General features: G+C 42.5%; 1 protein-coding gene across 1 annotated transcript in view; it reads right to left on the bottom strand.

Annotated features, from left to right (window-relative positions):
- The window catches only part of DNAH5 (dynein axonemal heavy chain 5), a 273433-nt gene that overhangs the window by 198548 nt on the left and 48746 nt on the right, over positions 1–26139 (bottom strand). Inside the window, exons 2-11 of the mRNA XM_046001046.1 lie at positions 16270–16404; positions 13331–13415; positions 10534–10694; positions 9168–9389; positions 6626–6763; positions 5672–5848; positions 4614–4727; positions 3305–3412; positions 1109–1231; positions 336–551 (exon numbers count right to left, since the gene is read on the bottom strand). Coding sequence (XP_045857002.1) covers positions 336–551; positions 1109–1231; positions 3305–3412; positions 4614–4727; positions 5672–5848; positions 6626–6763; positions 9168–9389; positions 10534–10694; positions 13331–13415; positions 16270–16404 — 1479 coding nt within the window. The remainder of the gene's footprint in view (positions 1–335; positions 552–1108; positions 1232–3304; positions 3413–4613; positions 4728–5671; positions 5849–6625; positions 6764–9167; positions 9390–10533; positions 10695–13330; positions 13416–16269; positions 16405–26139) is intronic.

Here is a 26139-nt window from a genome sequence, read left to right as displayed (position 1 = left end):
CGGGGGATGGGGGGTGAGGGGGGGGAGCCTTGACTGGTTCAGTTGGTGGAGTACAAGACTCTTGATCTCTGGGTCTTTAAGTCCAGTCTCATGCTGGGTGTAAAAAAAAATCTTTAGGGTACCTGGGTGGTTCAGTTGTTAAACATCTGCCATCAGCTCAAGTCATGATCCGAGGGTCCTGGGTTCAAGCCCCAGATCAAGGCTCCCTGCTCAGCAAGGAGTCTGCTTCTTCCTCTCCCTCTGCTCCTTTCCCACTCTTTCTCTCTCAAATAAATAAATAAATTTTAAAAATAAAAATAAAATCTTTAAAAAGAAGAAGAAAGAAAGACTAGAACCTGGTATTTAGTGATCATGTCTTCCAGCCCTTCAATTTTAGAATCTTGCAGGACTGAATATGTCCGGAAGGTTGTAAAGATGTCTATTATCTTGGTGAGACGTCGGTGGAAAGTTTCAAATTTTCCAAAAATATACATCTCACTAAATTCAAATTGCTTTTCACTTGGGTCTTGTTTAAGCTTTTGTTTCGTCTTGTGAAAGCAGTGCTGGTATTCCTTAAAATCAAAAATCAAAATATTAGGCAGGAAACAGAACAGAGATATCAACCTTATTCTCTTAAGTGGAGACAGCCACAAATTTAGAGCAGAATTGCAAACCCTTCAAGTTTCATGCCTTTGTGTGTACCCATTTTTCAGCTGGGAATGTCATCGTTTCCCAAATCCCAATCTGACAAATTCCTAATTATTCATGATCTAACTCAATGGCAGAGCCTTTCCACTTGGTCACCCCGGCCAACAGTAGCCTCACTCCATGACTAGCTCCCCATTCGTCCTAAGAAACTGAAGAAACTCCCGCATCTTTGCATCTCTCCTACTGAGTATGGTGTCGGGACCTAACAGGACCCCAAAACAGTAACATAAGTGAATAAATTGTGAGAGCAGATTTGCTAACATTCAATTTTCTTAACAATAAAGAATTACTGTTTTTACGAAAAGAATGACTTTTGAGCAACCAATAATATGGTAACCGCCCAGTGATTTAAGATGCATCGGCAAAAACAACACACAAAGGATAAAACGTTAGCTAAATATGTTATTAAGCTGACCATTACCTCCTTAAGCTTAATTGCGGATAATATTTTCTCCACCACGACATCCTGTGGCTGGCTCCAGATGGAAGCAGTTCCATTGTTGGTAATATAGGCTTTACACGCAGATATCATCTGATTAGTCACCTGGAATGTCCCAATAAAATGGCATTAAGTACATAAAACAGTCATCAGTCACCAGCTGGGCTAGAGGATCCTTGACTCCTCTACGTCTCCAAGTATAGTCTGTGAACCTGACATTAGGTTTACTTTTTTCCACCACGACTATGACCCAGCACCAACATTTTTTTGCCCCAGCCTTATGGAGGTATAAATGACAAACGAAAATGGTATATATTTAAGATTCACAACATGATGCCTGATATCTATGAATATCTTAATATATATACTATGATATCTTAAATATGTATTTATTTAAGTATATATTTAATATATATACTTATATTTATATACTTAAATATATATTCATAGACAGAGTGAAATGATTCCCGCAATCAAGTTAACACATCTACCCCTTCACAGTTACTGTGTTGAAAAGACTTAAGTTCTGCTCTCTTAGCAACTGCTGAGTGCACAATACAGTATTATTAACTATAGTCACCACGCTGTGCATTAGACCCCCAGAACTTATTGATCTTCTTTTTAAATTTTTTTAAAGATTTTTATTTATTTATTTGACAGACAGAGATCACAAGCAGGCAGAGCAGCAGGCAGAGAGAGAGGAGGGGAAGCAGGCTCCCCACTGAGCAGAGACCCCGATGCGGGGCTTGATTCACTTCCCTATCTGTTAAGGGTTCCCCCAGTGTCCTTAGGCAGCCTGCTAGAACATGTCACTCACAGTCTCCAAGTGCCATGAGAAGGCCTGTCCACCCTGGTCATTTCATGACACCAGGAGCTGGAGCAGAAATGTCAAAAGCAGAAGCAGCAGGGAGTCAAGCTAACATCCATTTCCACTCACATTTTATCCATCCCTCCAAACTGTAAAAACTTCTTCAGAATTTTCCTATGACTTTTTTTTAACAGATTAAAAGGAAAGTCAGATGACCAAACAGTATACGTAGAAAGACATGATGTCTGGGACGTGTATGCAAAGGTCAGCAGTGCGCATGAAACAATGGACAGCGTGTGGCAGAACCTGGGGGACCAGTACCTGGGGGGTTGGTGGGTTGGTGTACCATTCTCTTTCCTTTTGTACCTGCCTCCAAATTTCCATAGGGCAAGGTTTTTCAAAATTAGATAAATGATGATTTCACAATTTTGTTCACAAACAGGCCTTGTGGGTAAGATGCATGAAGCCTGGAGTGATGACACAAGCTGACTTTTGAGTCTCCTACTCCAGGGAATGCCCCTCGTGACCCTAACAAGTCCTTTGCACGTGGAAAGAAGTGTGGCAAGAAGCTCGCGGATTTCCCTCCTTTTCTACCCAAGTGCCTGACTGAGAGCAGAAGAAAGGGAGTCTCCCTTCCAGCTCTTGCAGGGGACGTCCCCCTTCCCAGCAAGACCTGTGCCTCCTACTACGTTAGCATTCACAACACAAGCCCAGATGAGGCACAAATGCCTCCGTCTTAATACAACACTTAAAATCTTCACCTTGGGAATGAAAGTCATTTACTTCTCAGAGACTGTTCAAAATGGGAAAAACAACAGTGCTCACCATAAACAGTTACGAGTTAGGACATAAGGTTTAAAGATCGCTATGTTTTTTGACAGAATCATTATAATTGCTTTATGGATTACTGAAACGTTGCAAGTGGCTTTTATTATCATGATTACTGTTCTAATAACACCAAGTAAACAACTGTGGCATCAGATAAATTTGGAAAAGAGGCACATAAAATATAAAGCAGGAGAAAGCCAGTTAAATATAGTTTTTCTTAATTAAAATTTACCCAATAGGAATAAATAATGTTGCTAAATAACACAGGGAAAGAAATTCAAAGAGAATCTTTATTTTTTCATTTTATTATATAAATAACACCATATTTATTATCTTTGGAAAAAATGCTTTATGATTTGTGAGAGTCAGCCTCGCAAATACACTTAAATTGTATCTCTATTGAGAGATTAAAATTTTTTTCTTTCATTGTAGGATCCATACATGCTGAATTATGCCAATGTAATATTTTCTAATTATTAAAAAATTAACCATTGCCAAAAATATGCATGTTACCACGGACAGACTCTATGGTATCCACTCACCTTTACAAACAGAGATGTGATCTTCTCAGAGGTGTTATAGTAATGAGAGATACTATAGATCATTTTAATTGCATTTATAAGTGTAGGAATAGCATCAATCATGGATATCTGGAAGACACCACAAAAGTTTTCAAAGAAACAAGTATCAAATTCAGCAAAATTCTAGCTAAGAGGCTTTTTTAATTTTTAAAATATTAACAACACTACTAACTAGTTACTAACGAACTACTACTAAACACTTACTATTGAACTACTTACTAACAAACAACTAACTTAACACTATTAACACTCCCACTAACATATTAAGTGACATTTCACATAAATGTATTCAAGGGTAGTTTTATTTGTATTTTTTTAAATATTTTATTTATTTATTTGACAGAGAGAGAGATCACAAGTAGACAGAGAGGCAGGCAGAGAGAGAGAGAGGGAAGCAGGCTCCCTGCTGAGCAGAGAGCCTGATGCGGGACTCGATCCCAGGACCCTGAGATCATGACCTGAGCCGAAGGCAGCGGCTCAACCCACTGAGCCACCCAGGCGCCCCTGTATTATTTAGTCAGATGCAGTTAATCAACTTTTGTTTCAATGCAAGAAACATTAACTTTCTGTTAATGATAAGGTTAATGGTGAATTTGTAATAAATAAAAACAGGCACTCCCTAAAGTTAAAAGATAAAACACCAGCCCAAAACGCTTCCCACACTTCTTTGAATATCATCCAGAATATCAATTACAATACTCAATGGAAACTGGAATATACAATAAAGGTTTTTAAAATATAATATTTCTTATCCATCATAGACAGATAGACAGACAGATCTAGATAGACATGAGTACAGCTGACCCTTGAACAACACAGGGGTTAGGGGCACCAACCCCCATGTAGTTAAAAATTCAGGCCTAACTTCTGACTCCCCAAAAACTTAACTACTAATAGCCTACTGTCGACCAGAAGTCTTATCAATAACATGAAAGCTTGATTAACATATATTTTGTTTTTTACATGTATTATATACTATATTCTTACAATAAAATACACCAGAGAGAGAAAAATAGTTAAGAAAGATAAACTACATTTACAACCCTATACTGTGTTTATTGAAAAAAATCCACACGTAAGTGGACCTGCAATGTCCAAACCCATATTGCTCGAGGGTCAACTGTCTACATATATAATTTTCTTGAGAGTAAAAATATATTTCAAAGACTTTTCCAATAGACTGTAATATTAATGAACCAAACTCCGCACTCAATTCAGCCAGGGCAAAAGGGTCATCAGTAGACGAAGCAAGTAGAGACCTTTAACTCACAGGGTCATTACTGTACAAGGGGTCACAGCATTTTTCAAGTGTGTACAGGTATTTGACATTGTCCTTGGCTTCATTCGCTGCATCAGTGACTCGAATATCCATCTCCCGCCACGTCTGAGGCAAGACAGGAAAGCACTGTTAATGCATTGATTACAGAGGAACTTCCAACAGGACAACTGCTAAAAGTCACCACAAGTCCCCTGTGTCAGACTTCTAGTTTATCCTCTGCAGCTTGCAGGAAGCTGAAGCCACAGGACAGAGGGGTATTGCCACATTGAAGAACAATGTAGATTTTTTTGATTGAAGTTTTAAAGGGATCTCCTCACGGCTTTCTCTTGCAAAATCTCCTCAGTAACTAGAACAGCATCAAGAGGGTGGCGCCCCATTTGAATCCACTCCTTCTCTCCTCCCCCAGCTCCTGGATCCATTGGCCCCTCAATCCCACATTTTCTATGGTAACAGCCAAGAGCCAACAAGGAACAGAGCCCAGCAAGATGCCCACGAGCAAGTTGGAGGCAGGTCCTTCCCCAGGCGAGCCTCAGATGAGCCGAGACCCTGACCACAATGTCAGGGGAGATGCTGAGTCGTGGGCAGCCCTCTGAGCTGTATCCCAACTCCTGACCCACAGGCTGTGACATAATATATGTCCACAGTGTTAAGTTGCTAAGTTGTAGGGTAATTTGTTACACAGGGATAGAAAAGCAATACTCTAGGGCAAAAAATAAAAAATAAAAGAAACCCATATTCAAGTTACGTTCTTATTTTACTACTCCTGCTTGGTCCAAATTCAAAAAATATATATAATCGTGATATTGTGCTACATCTTAATTACGTGCAATGCCCTCTAATAACACGTATACTTACATGGACGGCGGCCAAGAGATACTGTTGGTTTAAAGGCTATTTCCACAGAATTATAAAAGGGCAACATTATCCAATCTTAAAGTTTGTTCCTAAACATATAATAACATTTTCCTGTGCCTAGTTACTCCCCGAGATGAAAATGCACACAGAGTTTTCACTCCCGTGGCACAAAGCAAAAAGAAATGGCTGACAACCTTCAGAAGCTTCGACCTGGCGGCAGCAAGCACGACCAACACACCCCTCACATCCCGGCTTTTTAACTGATCCAAGAGGTAGTTAAATTTGGACAGTCTTTTTTTCCAGTGCTCCAGCTCTGCTCGGGGCCCGAGGTCATCCGCTTCCTTCCGCAGCTGGTTGTTTTCCGCAAGGACCTGAAAAGGCACAGCAGAACCTTGGACCTCTGACTTGGACTGGCAGTACGAAAGTTACACGTAGACAAAGAAAAATAAGGAAATAAGTCAATTATGCTATTGGAATCATGATATATTTTCATTCACATGCATGCTTCAAATGACAGCCTTCTACTTGTATCCATTTTTAATGCTTCACCAAAAATTTAGTTGACTTGTTCTAACTGAAAACTACTTATTTAAAAAGTAGTTTTTGAATGAACTTTTGCAGGACCTGACTTCACAAAGTTTCCTTGACTATCCCCTTACTGTTTAATCTTCGAGCAACAGAACCTTGGAAAGCCCCCGTGCCCTAAGTGGGTTAATTTTCATTGTGCTTACTTTCCAACTCAATGTCCACCTTCACTAAGGACTTTTCTGAAAATATTTCTTTTTTAAGTTAAGTCTCAAGCTCCCTTTCGGAGGGCACAGTGTTTGGAAAACTCCTTGTTCTTCTACAGATGTCCTATCTCAAGTAAAATACACGTTGAGAAAACAATTGGCAAAGTGCAGTCTTCTTGGACATAAGTATTTAAAGCCATTTGCTTTCATCTCTTCAAATTCTTACTCTATCTTCTTAACTAATGACTATAAATTAAATTACATTGAAATTCTCTCCTTTTAGGGGCTTGAGGTTAAGTACTCCAGAAAAAGGGAACAGCATACGGTATGCTCTTCCAGTGACTACTTCAGTAGCGTGGCATCGGAAACTGAAGATTTTCTGGCAGTTACCTGTTCTTTCTGGTTTCTGGAAATTACCTGTTCTGTCTGTTTGATCCATATTCTCACACAACCTTCTATTTTCTCCAAAGTCTCAGGGTTATTAGCTAGAGTCATGTAGTCTATTGGTTCCTTCAGAGTTTTCAGTTCAAATACGTCACACTTTTGAAGGTTCACCTAATTTAGAATGAAAGTTAAATAATAAGATGATGTTAATTTTAAAACACACACACACACACACACACACACACACACACACACACACACACACACTTCTGTTGACCCCTAGGCTTAGAAGGGTCTCAAGGTTTTCTCTAAACTACCCTGTTCCCTGGCAGCTCAATCCTCCTTTACGAACCGACGTGCCACTCGAGATGACAGAGAGCAGACTTTGGGTCCAAACAAACAATAAAGGGGGGGAAGGAGGTGTACTAGAGAAAGAGAGAATCATCATAACATCACAAAATTTGGGAATTAACAAGGAACTTGGAAATTACTTAGAAATTAAAGAGTCAACTCACAAACCAAAGAATTATGGGAGAGAGAGCTTCAAGGAAATTGACTGCAGGGAGAGTAATTTCTAATCCATTACATTTTTTTTGACACTAACCAGATGAAAAGACTCTCATGTCCTTACCCAATAACATCCTTATAGTTAGCAAGTTCAATGGCAAGTACATGGGTTCATTTCAGGGGAGGGAGGAAAATGAGCTTAGGGAAGGAGGTGTGTTCAGTTTTGACTGCACAAAGAAACGGTGCATTTTCCGGCACACGTAAATGGACATCAATATTTGAGAAGGGCATTTCCTTTGGGTAAACGTACACCTGCCACTAGAAACACCTGAATACAGGTGTCAGGCCCAACTGGCTTTTACCAACCACAGAACAAGTACATTTCTCTCAACTGGTTCAGAACCAGCAGGAAGGCGTGTGGCTGTTTGTCACCCTCAAATGCCAATATGGCCAAGGAGCCACAAGACAAAGCCTAGGCCCTAAGGGCTTGTTGGTAACCAACGCAGAACCAGAGTTTTCCCATTTCCTTCACTTGCTTCCTACCACAGCCCTGCCAGCTCTAACCTTATCTGATGGCCTCCAGCCCTGGCTCCCACGCTCAGAAGCTCTATGTCTGTCCCATCTACGTGGGGCTCAGAGACACCAGTCTGTTCTCCCAGAACCTAGCCTCCCCACTCTGTGTTTTTCACTTGGCTTCACTCCAGCAGAGTTCTGAAAACCCACCAGGGCAGGCACCTGCCCCACTCCTCTGGGCTTGTGCTCACGCTGTCCCCAGTCTGGAAGAACCTCCCCAGCACACCTCCATCCCTGACCTCTCCCGCTCAGCACCTGCCACCTGCCGCATCTCAGGAGATCCTTGGTTTCCTAGGGGCGGGCTCTGTACTTCATGAAGTGGCACAATCTCCCCACTAGGTGGCGGTCCACCTACGCTTCCGAATATCTCGAGGAGAGGAGGTGGAACCCTATGAAAGCACTGCTCTTTTAGGTAGAACAGCAACTTAAGTCGCTTCAACTTGCATCTCACTATGGCCTGCATCAACGTTCACTGCAGATAGAACTCGGATATGACATGCGATCATCCCACTCCTGTCTGGATGAAAGTAACTCCACTTCTGCATTCCACATCCTTCGGAAAGCCCAATGCCTCCCTTCCGCACTATTCCACTAAGTCCAAAACTCTCAGCATTCTCTGGAGAAAAGTGAGTGATACGCTGTCATTGGTGGGCGCGCCTCGGTGGCTCAGCCAGTGAAGTATCTGCCTTTGGCTCAGGTCATGACCTCGGGGTTCTGGCATGAACCCCACGTTGGGCAACCTGCTCAGCAAGGAGTCTGCTTCTCCCTCTGTCCCTCCCCTTGCTCGTTCTCTCTCTCTCAAATAAAAAAAATCTTTAAAAAAAATACATTGTCATTGGTATCATAGGCTGCATTTCTCTGTCTCCCAGACATGCCTGATCTGGGCTGTTGGCGCCACGGTTTGGCATCCAACGTCTTCTGCCCCAAGGAGCCGGTAACACAGGCTTACCGTAGAGCACACAAATTTTATGGAAGCTAAACCTGACCTTTGCCCAACTTATTCTTAAAGGCCCTTTTGGTCACAGGCTGAGCCACAGGACTCAATCCGCTCCCTCCAGCTGTGCAACTCCTCTCTCCTGTCTGTCTCATCTTCGGGATTTCCTCCAAGCCAACCCATCATCCCCCACCCACCGCACCCACACGTGCACACACATGGACACACAGACACGTGCCACACACCCCGGTTCCAAATTTCCTTCTAGGATGCAGAACGATGCCACAAGCATTCCACGTGCTCCTCTTTGCAGTCAAACGCTTGATATTACTGACTAAAACCCTCCATCATGGCCAACCCTTCTAAGGGACCCCCTAATGCATTGATCCCTTAAATCTAGTCACCACCACCTCTTGAAGGGGCAATAAAAACACCCACAAAATGTTTTTCCAGACTTGCTGGGCAACAGAATTAAGACCATCGAAGGGAAGCTTTACATACTTACATGCTGATTTCTTCACCACCTAATAACTTTTGAAGGAATAACTTATTCCCCCTTACCTTTTCCTTCAAGCTCTCCTGGGCACCTGACAGGACACTCACAAAGCCTTCCAGAGAGCTCAAGAACTCCTGCCGAACGCTGGCTGCTTCCTGAAGACCCTCGAGCTCACCCCAGCCCTGGCTCGTGGCCCTGAGAGCGGGAATGAAGATCTCGGACAGCAAACGCCTCATGCTATTAAGCAGGCCTCCATCCGCGGTGTCCAGCATATTAAAGCTCACCTCCTGGAAAACAGTTAGGAGACGCTCTGCTGTAAAAATCACCTGCAACGGCAGCATGGCTGCCGAGTCGTTTCTGAATGCTGTTCGTTCATCCACTCTGCGAAGTAAATGAAGATGGACCAGAAGAGAAGAGCAAAAGCTCTGAGCCGGCCCCAGCAAGAGTCGGTGACCATGGCCTGCATGTCCGCAGAGGCTCAGAAGCAGGCAGGGGAGTAGGAAATCCTCCTGGTGGCGGAAAGGGACAGCTGCAGCTGTGGGGGAGCTGGAGGCAGCTCCGAGAAGCGGGCCATCCTGTGGGGTGGCTGAGGGGCATATCTTTGGCTTTCTCTGGTTGGCCCCAGGGAAGTATGCTGTTACAGACAGAGGGAAGGAGGCTGGCAGTCATGACCCAGGTCCTGACCATGCTGGCCCATCGTTAGCGCGACTATTGCTTGCCTTCTCGCTGGCCTCCTGCAAGTCTCACGGTGCAGGCCGGCCACCCGGGCTGTTTCCTAGAAAAGGGGCTTGGTTTCTGAGCAGGTGGCTGCCAGCTGGAGGTCAACATTCTGTTTTCTATACGGACTGGCCTTGAATTGTGCCGTAGATTCAGTCTCTAAGTCCAGGAAATTACTTTTCTGATACCCTGGTTAAGATGTAAGCTTTCTACTATTCTAAATTTCAATCCTCAAAATAAAATCACGAACTAAACAGAACCCGAGACGTTACCAGTTCATTTGCTCCAAGCTGGTAATGCTCTCAATGTGGGCAGAGGAGATTTACACTTTACTTCGCACAAAAAATAAAATTATATATCCATCATTGTAAGTCTTACTTTAAATGTGTGAAATTTGCCATTAAGTAAGTAATGTACGGGAAATTATGTTTAAAAGGCAAGACTTCCCTATTTTACCCACGCGTACACACAGGCATGCACACGCATACATATAATATCATATCCATTTGTGATAATAACATGAAGTCCTCTGACTCAACAGATTTAAAGGAAACATCCTCTTGTTTGCTGTGAAGGCTTTTAGAAATATTTCTTTGAAAGTAGTTTTAGATAGCTGATGAACACAGTGGTTAACTCTCTAGGGAGGGTTTTTTTTTTTTTTTAATTTATGTGAGTTTTGGCAATTTGGGGTAAAGGACTGCTCTTGCCCCTTACCCGATGGATGTTCTCAGGGGTGATGGCTCTGGAAGGGTTAGTCCTGATGAAGAACACACATACTCCGGTAAGAGCAACATCTTTTCCTTCGGTCACGAACACCTTGGGTTTTTTAATCTTCTCAGAAAGAGGATTTACTCCCCCTGGAGCGCCAAGCTGTCCTACAAGGGCAGAAGAATTTTAGTTTCACCAATACTATCTATAGCCATGTGCCTGCCTCTTGGAATGAAGCCTCCTCGGGAAAATATTGTCATGTTGACTCATCCATGTGCCCTGGAAGGTCCACTGCTTGGACAGTCTCTAGCCAAAGGCCTGAAGGGATCCAAAAGGAGCTGAGTGATTCCAGATCACAGGTTTATCTCAAAATCATTGCTCTAGCAAAAAACAGGAATGAGAGGTCCAGAAATGAGAGTTTGGTCTGAAGTAGATTCTTGCCAAAGCTACAAAAGGCATTTCCACCCACCACCAGGTCACACAGTAGAGCCATTGAGAAGGGGTGAGTCAGGGAGGGGACAGCATCTACTGCACATGCTGTGTGTCCATTCCCCTACTTGGTACCCTGTCGACGTTACTGAAGTCACTACAACCCTAAAGGCAGCTGTGACCTGCCCTGAGTCCCAGCCAACAGGTGGCAGAACCCAGATCAGAAACCAGCTCTGACTGTAAAACTCCAGACCCCTGCTGCCCCGTCAGTATGGCGCTAGAGTCAGGACACTGTTGACCCAGGAGAGCTTGTGATGAATGGAGCCAGACTCCCAAGGCTTGAGACTTGGGCTGCACTTCCCAGCCATGAGACCATGGGCAAGTTCCTTAATCTTTCTGTGCCTCAATTTTCTCATCTGAAAAATTCAAATACTAATACTAGATCTAAGCATCTGGATTAAAGGAGCTAATACGTGTGAAGACCTTAGAAAAGGACATACAAATCATTGCTCGCTAAGTGTTCTCAGTATTGTTATTTTAAATTCATTTTTGGTCATCTAAGCACGCAGCTCATTGAGCGGACCACTGAAGTATGCAGAGCTAGTCCACTGTGCTCTTAACTGCCCACGGAAGTTTTAGCTCTTCGTGTGACACAGTAGCTCAAGCAAGATTACTGGGGTGGGAGGAGGACAGTGCCAAGGGAGAGATCTGGGGAAGGACATGGACTGGAAGTTGAATCCTAAAACCCTGGGACTAGAACCTCTTAGAGGAACCCTCTCCTAGACTCTCCCCCAACAGCGCTGGGCTGGGGACTTGGACTGAGGCTTTGACGGTGAACGCGTCCAATAGCAATAACCAGAGGATTTCACCATGGGATGCACAGCCACCAGTGGCCCTCTCTGGAGAATCCACCTCGTGCCCACAAGAGCAAAGATCCAGAGAATCAAGTTCAGCCAACTGTGACAGTGACCATGTCAGTCAAGTCAAAGCTCTCCTGCCACGTGTCCGCTCTTGTCCCTGCTCTGCTTCAAACTCGACACAGTCAGCAACTGTGGTTTACATAGTGTGGACAGGAGTTTCCAGAAGGATAAGCTGAAGAAGCAGAGGAGGACCAAATGCTTCTCTCCCGCAGCAAATACTGACCTCCTCAGATCCCTGCTGGGGTGGGAGGAAGGGAGAGGACCAGGAGTGAAAAAGACTGAACTTTAGACCAAGTAATTTTGATCAACTGGATGGTTTTTTTTTGTTTTTTTTTTTAGTTTCTGAATTGAGGTAGTACTCACAACGTGAAGCAACAATAGGAATTTTTCTTACCCAAGAATATCCAGGAAAGTCATGGAATGGTCGGAATTCTAATCCAAGGTCAAAAGATTAAAGACGGTCCCACCAAAAACATTTAGAGGGAGAGTGGGAAACGAAAATAAGCTTGTGTCGTGTCTACATCCTATGAACCCTTCTTGTTCAAGGTCATATTTACACACAAAGGCCTACTTTACCCAGCACACATTTCATGGACAAACTCAACATTTCGTTTGACTTTATGTTTTGCAATCTGGGATAGAATTTGAAATGTCTGCATTTCGACTTTTCACTCAAAGTGTAATGAACTTTCTGACCACAAAATTTCAGGTGAATAATTCTAGAAAAATGCCAATCACTTTGAGTACATATTCATAATTTTCTCCATTTTTAAACAAAAAAATCATTAACCATACTATATGCCAACAGCAATAACTACTTTCCCTTTCTTCAAAAAGGTCATAAAAGGATGAATATAATATTTTAATATAATCATAATATTTTTGTTTATGTCCCTAGTTTGGCTTTAAAATTATCTGAATTCACATAAAAGTGGAATGGGTTATGCCAGTTGAATCCACACAAAGATTTGCAAATTTTTCTTAAGTGAAAATAACTAAACTTGTCATTCCATATTACTCGTTTGAATCATCGACAGTAGAAAATAAACATAATGTGGTATTTAACCAGAAAACTCATTATGCTCATTGGCAACAATTCTTATGTTAAAAATAAATGGTGTCTATATAGAAAAGAAGCAGATGTCCATAAAAAGTTCTAGAACATAACTGCATAGAAGGACTAGCATGGACAGAAATGAAGCCTCAAAATGTCACCAGCACAACCTGAAATGGGAAACCAAATATCTCAAATAAACTTAGAACAACCAGGCTTCATACCTATCATTATTTGTCCCTTCTCCTTCAAGTAAAATGGAAACCGGGCCTCACCCGGGCCCATTTGTCCCATGGGCCAAGGTGGAAATGTCAGCTCCAAGGGTGGCCTTCAGCTTCATGCCATCCTTGGATGAACCTAGCAACACCTTTGTGGGTAACATAACACCAAGTCTGGATACCTGTTTCTGCTACATCCACGTCCTGATAATAAAATATAAGGTGACGAAGACCTCCAGCAGTGAAAAGCTGATCGATTCTTTCAATCTGCGAAAAAGAAAAGGCAAGGTCACAACTTCGTGCTGAATTAGAAACCATACTTGAAGCAGCAGTTGCTATCACCTTCCTTTCTCCGATAAAACCGCACCTAATGCAAGCCATAGAGAAGGTATCATATTTTTGCGACATAAAAATAAAGAGAGTAAGTGCCTCACCATAATAAAAATGTAATTCAATGAACAAATTCAATTAATCATGAAAATATTTGCTACCTATACACATTTGAAAAGAGACTGTCTCTCCAGTTTTGCTAATTTCTGAAAGTGCTGAGCTGTTGAAAGGAGATAAATACAGAGGTGCTTTGTTTTCACTCAATTGCAGATCAGAAAGAGAGAACACCTTTTAAAAACCAGTCCACTGCACTAGAGACAATTAATATTAAATTGTAATAATCACTGAAAAATGCCAGAAGAACACACATGATTTCACTCCATCCAAGAGCAGTCCAGAACTTAGTCCGTGAGCTTCGCCGTATAACTAGAAGTCTACCAGATGGCCTACTACCAATGGCACAGTTTTAAATTCATATTAGAGGAAAAAGGATAAAAATCTACATGTCCATTAGGATGGCTACTGTTAGAAGAAAAAAAAACCTAGAAAATAAATGTTGTCATGGATGTGGAGAAATTGGAACCCTTGTACACTTTTGGTGAGTGTACCATTTTTACAGTCACTATAGAAAACAGTATGGTGATTTCTCAAAATATTAATGGAATTACTCTATGATCCAGAAACTCCACTCTTGGGTATATACCCAAAAGGACTGAAAGCAGGGTCTTGCGGAGAAATTTGTGTACCTTGCTGATCCCAGCATTATCCACAGCAGGCAAAAGATGGAAGCAACCAACTGTTCATTAACAGATGAACGGATAAGCAAAATGTGGCATATTCGATGATGGAATATTATTCAGCCTTAAAAAATGAAGGAAATTCTGACCCATGCTACAACATGGATGAACCTTAAGGACATTTTGCTAAATAAAATAAGCCAGTCACAAAAAGGCAAATACTGTATTATTATACTTATAGGAGGTATCTAAAGTAATCAAATTCATAGAGACAGAAGATAGAATAGTGGGATTCAGGGGCTTAGGGAAATGGTTTTTTTTGATGATACTGAGTTTCAGTTTCACAAGACAAAGAGTTCTGAAGATTCGTTACCCAACGATGTGAACATACTTCACCCTACTGAACTGTATACTTAGAAATGATTAATGGGGCGCCTAGGTGACTCAGTTGGTTAAGCGTCTGACTCTTGATTTCAGCTCAGGTCTTAATCTCAGTGTTAAAGGGTGTGGAGCCTACTTAAAAAAAAAAAGTTTAAGATGGTAAATTCTATATCCTATGTCATTACCACAATTTAAAATAAAATGTTTCCAAATGAAAAACTCTAGCCTGAAAATTTAACTATGGAAATAAATAAGCCCCCTTCAATTTCTACCATATTATAGACAAAACTATAATAAATAAGGAAGAGCAAGCTGCCCTGTTTCCTTCATTAGACTTCTTTGATAGAGGATGCTTTGGGGCCAAGTGGGAGGCCCTCATTGAGATGAACTTCCAAGCCAAGAATGTGAAGGAGGTACTTCCAATTGAAACTTCTGCCCCTCTACGTTGCTTGTGAGCCCAAGCCGGGATGTTTTATTTCAGTCCCCAGGTTTTGAACTTCCTGGTCCTGCAGATGATACAGCAGCTTAAACTGGGCTTCCTACAGTTCAGAACTTCTACTCATTCATTCCACTTGTGCAATCCCAAATCCAGATGTCTGAATTGGGGAGTGGGGCAGAGTTAAGCGTTTTACCTGTGGAACAATCTCTTCAAGACTGAACTAGGTAGACTCTGTCTACTTTTATGCCTCCATTTTGGGGGGCTGTTTTGTGCTCTCCACCCCTAACTGTTCTACTGCCTCCTAGTGAACCCACCAGAGTGACATGTGAGGAAGGAACACAGCCAGTGGAGTGCTGGAGACCACTCGTACTCGTCATGACAGCCAACTAATCACAGCTCTTTCCAACTAAGCCTTTAGGAACATCTTATTGATAGTCTGGAATCAGCCATGGTGGAATTATTAACACCACAGGAATCAGCAAACACTCAAAATGGTGCTTCCCTCTACCCTCTTCCTCAAAGCTGGTTGTTAAACATTTAAAAGTGGACCACCAAATAACATTATCAATACTGTGACATCTCTATCAACAGAAAGGACTCACCCTTTCATTTTTGTGCCTAAAAAACAAACAAACAACAACAACAACAACAACAACAAACCATTTAGCAACTATTATAGGGCTCCTGATATGCCTTCCTTGGTGCTCAGGAAATTATATCCTCCCATATTTTGATCTTCCCTCTCCAAAATCAAATTATACCCCAGATTTGGGAAAGAAATCATGGTAGAAAATAGAAGTTAAGTTCGGGAACAAAAGAAACCAGATTCAGCTGCCAAACCAAAGTCAAAGCCAAGGAACTATGACACAATTAAACCACCCAGGTTAGAACAGGATAGATGCAAAACATGATAAATCAGAAGCTGAGAGAAGATTCCATTCCTAAATTCAGGTTCCAAGATGGCGCTTGAACTCAGCTTCACTGGATTCAGAAATATATAGAATTGCTGTCAGAATCATTGGACTTCAATGACAGTTATAAGTACCCCATTCAACATAAAGAGTTGGAGAGCCCTAAAGTCAATCTGCCATCACCTGTTACCATCATAATGGAGTCCTGCCATTTAGAACAGACACCCCCTCCACAGCCCAGCACAGACCCTGCCATAGGACTGAGTCAATAGACTCTCTGTGCCCTACATAATTAAGTCAGTGAGAACTCAAATGCATCTCACCTGATTCCCCTCAAGAATGGCATCTTCCACTTCAGTTTTGTCCAGGTCTATGCAGGAAGCTACAATTGCAAATAAGTAGGCATGCCTACCATCCAAACGTGCCCGTTTGGCTTCCTTCTCTTCCTTCAGTCTTTGCTGTAAGAAAGGACCAAAAATGTTACATGACAACTGCTATTCTCAATGGATTCATTTTATGATAATTTCATGTCACTATTGCTTTTTCAAGTCTTGAGTATTTGGTAACAGACCCCTGAATGGTACCAGTTTTTCTGTACTATCTTCCATTTTCAGAAATACTGTTATTCTATCATGAAAATAAAATGTGCTCATTGTTTTTAAAATTGTATAATACAGAGAAGCTAAAAGGAAAAAAAAATCATCTGTCATCCAGAAATTATTGTGGTAATTATTTTGTTCTAAATCTTTACAGATTTATTTCTAGGCATATATAAACATTCAACAGACATGCAAAAAGAGATCCTTATTTTTTATAAACACTCCCTAAGCCTTTAAAGTAATATTCTCCTACATTACCTCCTAACTTTATTGTTTGTCTACAGATTTTATCTGGTCTTGAAATCGATTTCTGAGTACCATTGCTTACCTTTAAACTGATTAGTCGTTAAAATATTAAGGCATATTCAATAGAACCAATGTGGGCAGTTTGAAGTATATCCTTCCATTTGCACCATGCTCATACTAACATACACAGATGTAGACACACATCTCTATAGTCTACTATAAAATTTTTTGTGTATTTTCTTTTAATAATACAGCACAAACCTTTTTCTACTTGAATATAGGTTATTCATATCTGTGTGATAGCTGGAAAATTTTCAACAATATGGATACACCAGTTAGGACATCCTTAGTAACTAACTGTGTTTGTAGCTGTAGCATCCCACAGCTCTTTGGCAATATGACCATGACATGAACCTCCCCTCCTCTTGAATTTGGCTGGCCCTATGATCAGTTTTCACCAAAAAAAAAAAAAAAAAAGTGCAGACTACAAACCTGTCTAGGCTAATCCTTAGATCTTAGATCTTCACTTTCTGCTTTTGTGCTTGGGAATTCCCCCTGGGAACCCAGCTACCACGCTGTGAGAAGTCCAAGTCACATGGGAAGACCACAGGGAAGAAAATCCAAGGTGTTCTGGCCAACAGCCCCAGCCAACCTAGCCAACACCCCAGAACCAACTTTCCTCCACATGAGTAAGCTATCTTGGACATTCCAACCTAGTCAAGTCTGCAAATGACTGCAACCCAGCCCAATGCCATGTGAAACAAAACCACCACCCAGTTGAGCCCAATCACCCACATACTCAAGAGAGATAATAATAGATTGTGGTTGCCACTGTGAGCCGTTATGTTCTGGTGTGGTTTGTTATGCAGAAGTAGATAACAGAGTAATCCTTGTAGAATAATTTCACTGATTGGACAGAAAGCAAATGTTGGATGTAGGCTTGAGAAAAGATAATTGAGAGAAGAGAAATATAAAGATACTGAATATAAACTATTCTTTCCAGAAGCTTGACCATAAAGGAAAGAGGTGTGGCACTAGTAGATAGAGGGGAATTTACAATCAAGAAAGAATTCGGGTCATGATCTTAAGCTGATGAGCTGGATCCCCCCATCGGGCTCTGCACTGATATGGAGCCTGCTTAAGATTCTCTTTCTCTGGGTGCCTGAGTGGCTCACTTGGTTGGGCAACTGCCTTCAGCTTCAGTAATGATCCTGGAGTCCCAGGATTGAGTCTTGCATCCGGCTCCCTGCTCGGCAGGAAGCAAGCTTCTCCCTCTGATCCTTCCCCCCTCATGCTCTCTCTCTGTCAAATAAATAAATAGAATCTTTAAAGATTTTTATTTATTTATTTGACAGAGAGATAAAGAGAGACAGAGAGATCACAAGTAGGCAGAGAGGCAGGCAGAGAGAGAGGGGGAAGCAGGCTCCCTGCTGAGCAGAGAGCCTGATTCTGGGCTTGATTGCAGGACCCTGAGATCATGACCTGAGCCAAAGGCAGAGGCTTAGCCCACTGAGCCATCCAGGCACACCTAAATAAATAAAATCTTTAAGAAAAAAAAAAAAAGATTCTCTTTCTCTCCTTCTGCCTCTGCCCCTCCTCCCCAATTTACATGTACACTCTCTCTCTCTTTCTCTCTCTCTAAAAAAAAAAAGAAAAAGAAAAAGAAAAAGAAAGAAATTTTTAACACACAAAAAAGAACTTAAAAAACGGTGATGAGAAAAAGTTGGGGATTTCAGAGGCACTGAAAGGCCATCCCTGGACCCATGCAATTAACATTTGCCTTTCAGAACCTGAAGGGACTGCTCCAAAGAAGAACTGGGGAGGGGGGATTAGTTTGAAAAAACAATAAACAATAAACCTATTTTCTTGCCATTTCTCCCTAAAGGAACCAACACAGGTCCTAACACAAAGTACACATTCCATAAATATCAAACAGAAAGAATTCTAAATCTCTTTTCAAATGTGGCTAAAACAAGGACAATGTCCTGTTGTTTCAACTGTTTTCTTCCTTCTTGGCAGGGAGAAATAAAGCGCTTTTCAAAGTGAACTCTCAGGGTTTGTACTAAATGGCTTCAGCAGCTTGAGAACATGGTGGGCAACCAGGGGAGCCGGGAATCAGGCATCAAAACAAGATGGCCAATGCTGGGTAGCAACAAAGAAAGAAAAGAACTGGAGAACAAGAAGAGTCCGGATGTGAAGTAACTGAAGGCTTCCGAAGAATAGAGAAACTGAAATAAGACTCTACCATGACAACACATTCTCTACGACCTGATTTTATAAGACTCCAAAGGGAAAAAAAAAAAAAATATATATATATATATATATGTATATTCTAGTGGCGGAAAGGAGAGATTGCTCCCTAAAACAAAACGCTAATTATTCTATTTTTACTTAACTATCACGTAGGAAGAAAAATTCCAAAGAAGTGTCACGTACGTGTACAAAGAAAATTATCAATGTGTTCTTAAAGTAAATTTTTCAGAGCTACACTAAAAAGCATGTCAAGCAACAAGTATGGTCTTGCATAAAATGACTGTTGTCTCTCTAAAGACAAGTAACACGAAGCAAGCCCAAGGAGCCGTGGAAAGGAAAGACCACACGTTTGTCGATGTTAGCTCTTATTGCAGTATCCTAAGGTATCCTGGTACAATGAGGGAGTTGGGGTTTTCCTACCACAAGAAGTCAGTAACATCAAACGAGTACTGAGTGGCCAGATGGGAGCACTGCCAGCCCATACACTTGAGCCTGCAGCTCTCTGGCTACTAAGGAATGGCAGCAACCAGCAGTCAGGTGATCGGTGGTCTGGAGGTGGCTGTCCTGTCAGCTGCCATGTTTCAACATGGAGGACACTTGGTGTGGGAGGGTGGAAGGGGATGAAAACAGCAAGAGGTAGACAATGGAATATTTTTTCCAAGAATCACATTAAAATTGTTCCGTGTTGTGTAAGCAAGCACCAGTGGATGGAGGCAGGGAGGAGCCCGGAAACCTATTGGATTGATGGCCAAAGAAATCTAGAAAGTAGTCAAACATTTCTGCCATTTGGTGACAAGGTATGTTGTGGCCAGCCTAGAAGAAAGGGGTAGCTAATACGCTAGCTCACAGGAAACAAGCGCAGCCTTAAGGCCACCGACTTCATGTGGACCAACGAGTCCTGGTTGTCAGAAGAGTCCCGGGTTCCAGTCCCGGCTATGGCACTTGCATCTGTCAGTCAACACCTCTAGACTTCCATTTCCTGAACTCTAGAATCCAAGCATTAGACGAGCTGACAACTAAGCACCAATCCTTCTCTACCATCCACCATCTACCATGAGCTCCTTCTCATTGGATCAAAAGTTAACACAGACAAGAGACTTGAGATTTTAAAATACAAATCCCAACAAAGACCCAAAGTGTGTGCTTTCATAATAAAACTCTATGACATTTTTTTCATGACAAAACTACCCATTCAACTTTTTTAATATACTGACTTTTGCCTTTGACTCTACAGTTAAGCATAAGTCTGCCTGCCTGTATATAGACCACACACGCTTCATTTTGGCTCCAGGTGGACAATTCCCAACTATACGTAGTAAAATGAAGATACACGTCCAAACCTGAAAGGTAATCGTGAAGATGAAATTGGGAGCAGTCTTGAGATAATATTAAGTCAACCAGCACTTGAATCAAAATGGTATGACCAAGGCATTGACCCTGGACATCAAAATTCAGGAGGAAGAAATTGTTTCAATAATGATGTCTTAATTATGCAAATGTTTAAACTCCCTCCACCCTTAGGAAGCCCGGCTCCCTTGGCAGGTGTGTCTCGGACTCAGATCTATCCCACTGACATCACTGGCAGCCGGAAGTGAATGTCGGGTCTAGGAGCCCCCTTGTGGCTGAGCAGCGACAATGCCAGAGTACGTTTTGCTCTGTTTGCCCTGGTGACAGCCAACTATGGCTCTGCTAGTCATCGTTCACGTACTGTGGTTTGATTTCATTGTCACAGAAGCCCCATGAGCAGACATTCCTATCTCCACACAAGGAAACAGAGACTACCGACCATTACCAATTTCTCAAGGGCACACAGCTCAGTAAGTGGCAGGGCTGGGAAACCAAGCTCTGTCGTGTTTTCAGGACCAAGCCAATACATGGTTGTCCTAGGCAACTTAGAGTTTTGCATCCATTCAAATTGCTATTCCATAAACATTATTTCTTTAAATTTCCACTCAAGGATCATCTACAGCACTCTTGGGGGGGGGGGGAGTCCCCATATACATTGCATGGATTAGAGAAGAAGCTGTGTGTGTGTATGTGTATGTGTAAACAGGGGTTAACTGGCACCATTTTCTGAGTTATACCAGAGACATTTAGTGCCACTATAGACTGGTTCCAGTTGGCTTCCAGCTGGCATGCCCTGAGTCCAGCTCTCTCATTGCACTCCTGTGTCCCACCAAATGGTAACCTCCTTCCTCAACTCCTAAGAGTGCCTACAAGGTGGGGTCCCTGCTTGGGCGGCCAGTAGGCTGGACTCTATGCTTTCCCTGCTGCTGCTGGTTTTGTCTGAACAACTTCACTCTTATCTACGTCATCCTGTCTACCCCAGGTCTTCACAGGACACCATTGCACAGCAAAGTGTATGGGCCACAGAATGGATTCTGCAGCCAAAAAAAATTTTGTTTAAAAAAGAAAAAGTTTTTCCAGGTGACACGATCAGCCCTGTTGCAAGTCTGAACGTGAGAAAAAGATCTGTTTTGCTGAAAGTCAGTTGCGTACTTTTGAATGAATGTGTTTCTACTTTCTTGATTTGGATGTTTCGTTCTTTGATGTATACAGACTCATGCAGCAATGTAACAAATATGGTAAAGGAGCGTAAAAACGAGATTAAAATCCTCATTGGAGATAACTGCAAAGGTGAGTCCAGGCATTACAGATGAAACCCCTCATCTTAAATCACAAAGTAAGTACCTCTGAGACTGATTCTGCTTTGGCTCTCAATATCACCTTCAAGTCCACAGATAATTAATCCCTTGATGAAACAGTACTAAAGAGGCCAAGAACATGGGTTTGATCATCTCGGGCCGGTTAGCCTCACTTTCTATCATCTTCCCCGACTGTGGATGAATCAGGGCAAATCCACGAAGGGATGAAGAAATTATTCGAAGCGTATGCCCAGCTGAAATGCTTCATTATTGGTAATCTTCCACGTGTATAACTTGTTCTTCTTAGCTCTTGAGGGTTAAAATAAAATAAATACCAACTCAGTCTCATCATTCTCGTAAGAGCAGCAGCTCCACAAAGTGGGATGTTTTGTATTTTAATTTTTGCGATATCCCTGGTGCCTAGAACAGTCCCTGGCACATAGTAGAGCGTCAACTGTTGTCTAATGAGAGGATAAATTAACCAAATCAATCATTTACAAGCCACTCTCAAGTAATTAAGAGCAGGAACACTTTATTCTAGTGCAGCCTGAGCCCGTGATTGCAGGCTCGGAATTCAGTGAATGAGCTCCTAGGTCTTCAATGTTATTGTGTCCCGGGTATAAACCACTGCACAAAACCCCACCATGAGTGTGGAATATTCTCTCCCTCAAGTTTACAGCAAATATGACTAAGCTCACTTTGCCTATAGCCTACTTCAGTGTGTTGAGTGATGAAAACAGAGGCAGAGGTCTTCCTGCTTACTTCCATGTAGAGATCTTTCTACAAAGTCAACCCACTTTCCATGTCTCCCAAACAAAGAAAAACCTTCCTCTTTTCCAGCATTTTCTTTTTGACCCACAGGGCCCTATTTCCTCTGGGAACGGCTACTCCGTGGTGATTCCTGGAGCATCCAAACCTGATCACTAATGGGCTGGGAGACCCAGAGCCCAGGAACTCCCCACTCCTAACTGTGCTCTTCACGTCCTGCCTTCTCTTACCCCTTCCTTTCATTTCTCCCGGTGAAGGACCACACCCGCAGAGGAAGGGCAACACATCCTTCCCACACAAAGAGCACTCCAGCAAAGTGGTTTCTGGAAGGAAAGACACTCCACTGTGGCTAATTCCACTCACAGCAGGTGCTACAGTGAAGTCCTCTATTCAGCAAGAGCTGTGCGCGCCACTCCATTGCCAAGAGACCGCACTTAAACTGAGAAGATCCCATCGACCTTCTTATCCTAAAAGTAAGTTCTGGAATCTTGTCTATTTTTGCTCCCATTTATTCATTCCCTTATCTGCCATTCTTTCCAGGCCAGTAAAAGATGTCCTCTTGGGGTGCCTGTGTGGCTCAGTGGGTTAAGCCTCTGCCTTCGGCCCAGGTCATGATCCCAGGATTCTGGGATCGAGCCCTGCATTGGGCTCTCTGCTAGGCAGGGAGCCTGCTTCCTCCTCTCTCTCTGCCTGCCTCTCTGCCTACTTGTGATCTCTGTCTGTCAAATAAATAAAATCTTTAAAAAAGAAAATCCCCTCTTTACCTTTTACTATATGTGGTAAATCGATCCAAAAACCTGCTGGAAGGATCCACAACCATCTCTGCCCCCAACATTCCATCATCCACATTCTTAGTCTTGTTTTCTGTACACTAAACCTTGGGATCTGATCAAAGGCCCTTAATGGACCTGCACAAGGCCACAGATTCTATCTTCCCTCCCATCCCACGGTGGTTTTACTCCGAATCAGGAATACCTCTCTTGTAGAATTCCAAGATTTCCCTCTGGCCGCAGGGGCCATATAATTCAAGTAGCCATGTAATTTCACCCACAAGCTAAAATATATATGATGCCACCATTCACTTTACCTATGGCACAGGAACGAAATTCAAAAATTCCCTTTTGCATCGCAATAAACCAGAGTACTTAAAGCTGGCTGCTCATTACAGTCATGGGGAGTTTTAAACTACTGATGCCTGCCTTCATCCCCAAACTCTTGGCCTTGTCCCACGGGGGGCCTGAGCACGGGTATCTCTCAGGCAATTCTGACCTACAGCTCAGCTGAGAACGCCGCCCCAAAGGAAATCATTTTATGAATTGATCATCATTGATGAGCATGACCAGGTTCTCACTTGAGGTAGGACCTTAGCAGAGAAAGTCCGGGAGCATTAACTTGGAATCTCACCAACTCTAGACCGCTTTTTCCCCTTCTTCGTTACGGGCATGATGCCAACACTGACCGTTAGCAGTAGTTTCAGCTCTAAACTTCAGGTAGTTCGTGGAGCACAGCGGCACTGGCACAAAGTAGGCGTTCCACAGGTGTTCGTGGAATGGCTGGATTTTCCACCCGGCCGCACCTTCCCAGGGTCTAGCTATGGCATCATGATGATGTGGGCATCTTGAGCATTAACTCCTTCTGGCTCAGGAATACTCGCACCTGAGCATTAGCCAGCAGCACCTGTCCCCTCCCCCCTCTGCAGCTGAATCCTAGAGCCCTTTACCTCCCGCAGCTGCTAGAGAATTGTTTTCATATTGTAGACCGTATTGTGTGTGTGAAATGCGTTCACCAGCCAAACATGTCTGGGCCTGATGAACAGAGGACACTGAGACCTGTTTGGCTGTTTTGCCAGAGGATAACAAAACCCACACCCTTTAAGCTTTCAAAAGATATATGAGCGCAAAGGTTTTCTGTCTTGGTTTCTACCCACGCACTCCCAGGGGAACAGAGGTGGCCTCACCTGCAGAGTTTCTCAGCAGGGAAGGCACTACGCCCCCCCCCCCCAGGGGCCTGCCCTTGCTCTTCCCTACCCCCCTCCCCCAGTCTCTACCATGGAGAATCACTGTTTGGAGAAGCCTAGCAATCTGAAATTCGATGAGCAACAATATTCCCTCGCACAAGTATGTACAGGGCAAATACACTTCCTTGCAGATAGGAGAGAACTCTTTTCCATTTTATTTTATTTTATTTATTTATTTGACAGAGAGAGAGATCACAAGTAGGCAGAGAGGCAGGCAGAGAGAGGGAGAGAGAAGGAAGCATGTTCCCTGCTGAGCAGAGAGCCTGATGTGGGGCTCGATCCCAGGACCCTGAGACCATGACCCGAGTTGAAGGCAGAGGCTTAACCCACCGAGCCACCCAGGTGCCCCTCTTTTCCATTTTAAGTCAGCCTTGCAAGCAGGTGAATTTAAGTCAAGAGGACCATCACAAATCTTTCGAGTTTTCTTCTGAAAGTCGACGAAGCCAACCAGCAAAATTACATATTTCAGTTCATTTTAACAAAGGGAAGAAAACAGAATCCAAAAGTCTGGAGCTCATGCCTATTGTACACTTGTAAGTTTGTACTGAACATCGTTCATCTATGAGAAAAGCAGAAAGAAGGCAGACTACCTGGGCCATACTTTTGTAAATGAGTGAATCTGTACAGAATTACTTGAGGTTTTTTTCACGGAGAGCATTTGCATTTATCATACAACAGAAAGGATGTATGGCTTCACTTTTCTAAACCAAGGAGCTTTTGGTACCTTTGGTTGTTATTTGTATGTATAATCTGGATAAAGTCAGTTATTATATTATAATATAGCATCGTTGCAGTAATGGATCCAGACAAAGGTTCTGGAGATTTATCGTTTTTATGTTAAGTAACCTGAGAATCTTGGTCATCGATTATTTTAGGTTACAAAGTTATAATTTAATAAATTGTCATACCAGTGTACTATATAGAAAATGTACAATTATTTACAAAATGCACTGCAACCTTATTGAGGTAATTCTATTAATCTCACTCATCAGTGTGGAGAACAGAACAGCACCCAAAATATATAAGTGAGGGGCACCTGGGTGGCTCAGTCGTTAAACGTCTGCCTTTGGCTCAGGTCATGATCCCAGGGTGCTGGGATCGAGCCCCACATCGGGCTCCCTGCTCGGTGGGAAGCCTGCTTCCTCCTCTCCCACTCCCCCTCCTTCTGTTCCCTCTCTCACTGTGTTTCTCTCTGTCAAATAAATAAATAAAATCTTTAAAAATATATAAATATATATATATATATAAAAGACCCCCCAAAAGCTTACTCCCAAGCAGTAGCTCGTGCCAAAGAATATAATTCCTTAAACCATATCTGGGTCAAGATACAAAATCATCAATTTTAATGTTTACAACTTGGTAGTAAGATACAGGAAAAGGAGAGGCGCCTGGGTGGCTCAGTGGGTTAAAGCCTCTGCCTTCGGCTCAGGTCATGATCCCAGGGTCCTGGGATTGAGCCCCACATCGGGCTCACTGCTCAGCAGGGAGCCTGCTTCCCTTCCTCTCTCTCTGCCTGCCTCTGCCTACTTGTGATCACTGTCTGTCAAATAAAATAAATAAAATCTTTAATTAAAAAAAAGAGACAGGAAAAGGAGTCAGACACGTAGGAAGTTTAACTCATTCACTGTATTTACTGAACATAAAATTAAGACCTATTAGTGCCAG

The sequence above is a fragment of the Meles meles genome, chromosome 3, assembly GCF_922984935.1.
Source record: "Meles meles chromosome 3, mMelMel3.1 paternal haplotype, whole genome shotgun sequence".
Taxonomy (NCBI): Eukaryota; Metazoa; Chordata; class Mammalia; order Carnivora; family Mustelidae; genus Meles; species Meles meles.
This window is presented reverse-complemented; position numbering and strand designations above follow the sequence as displayed.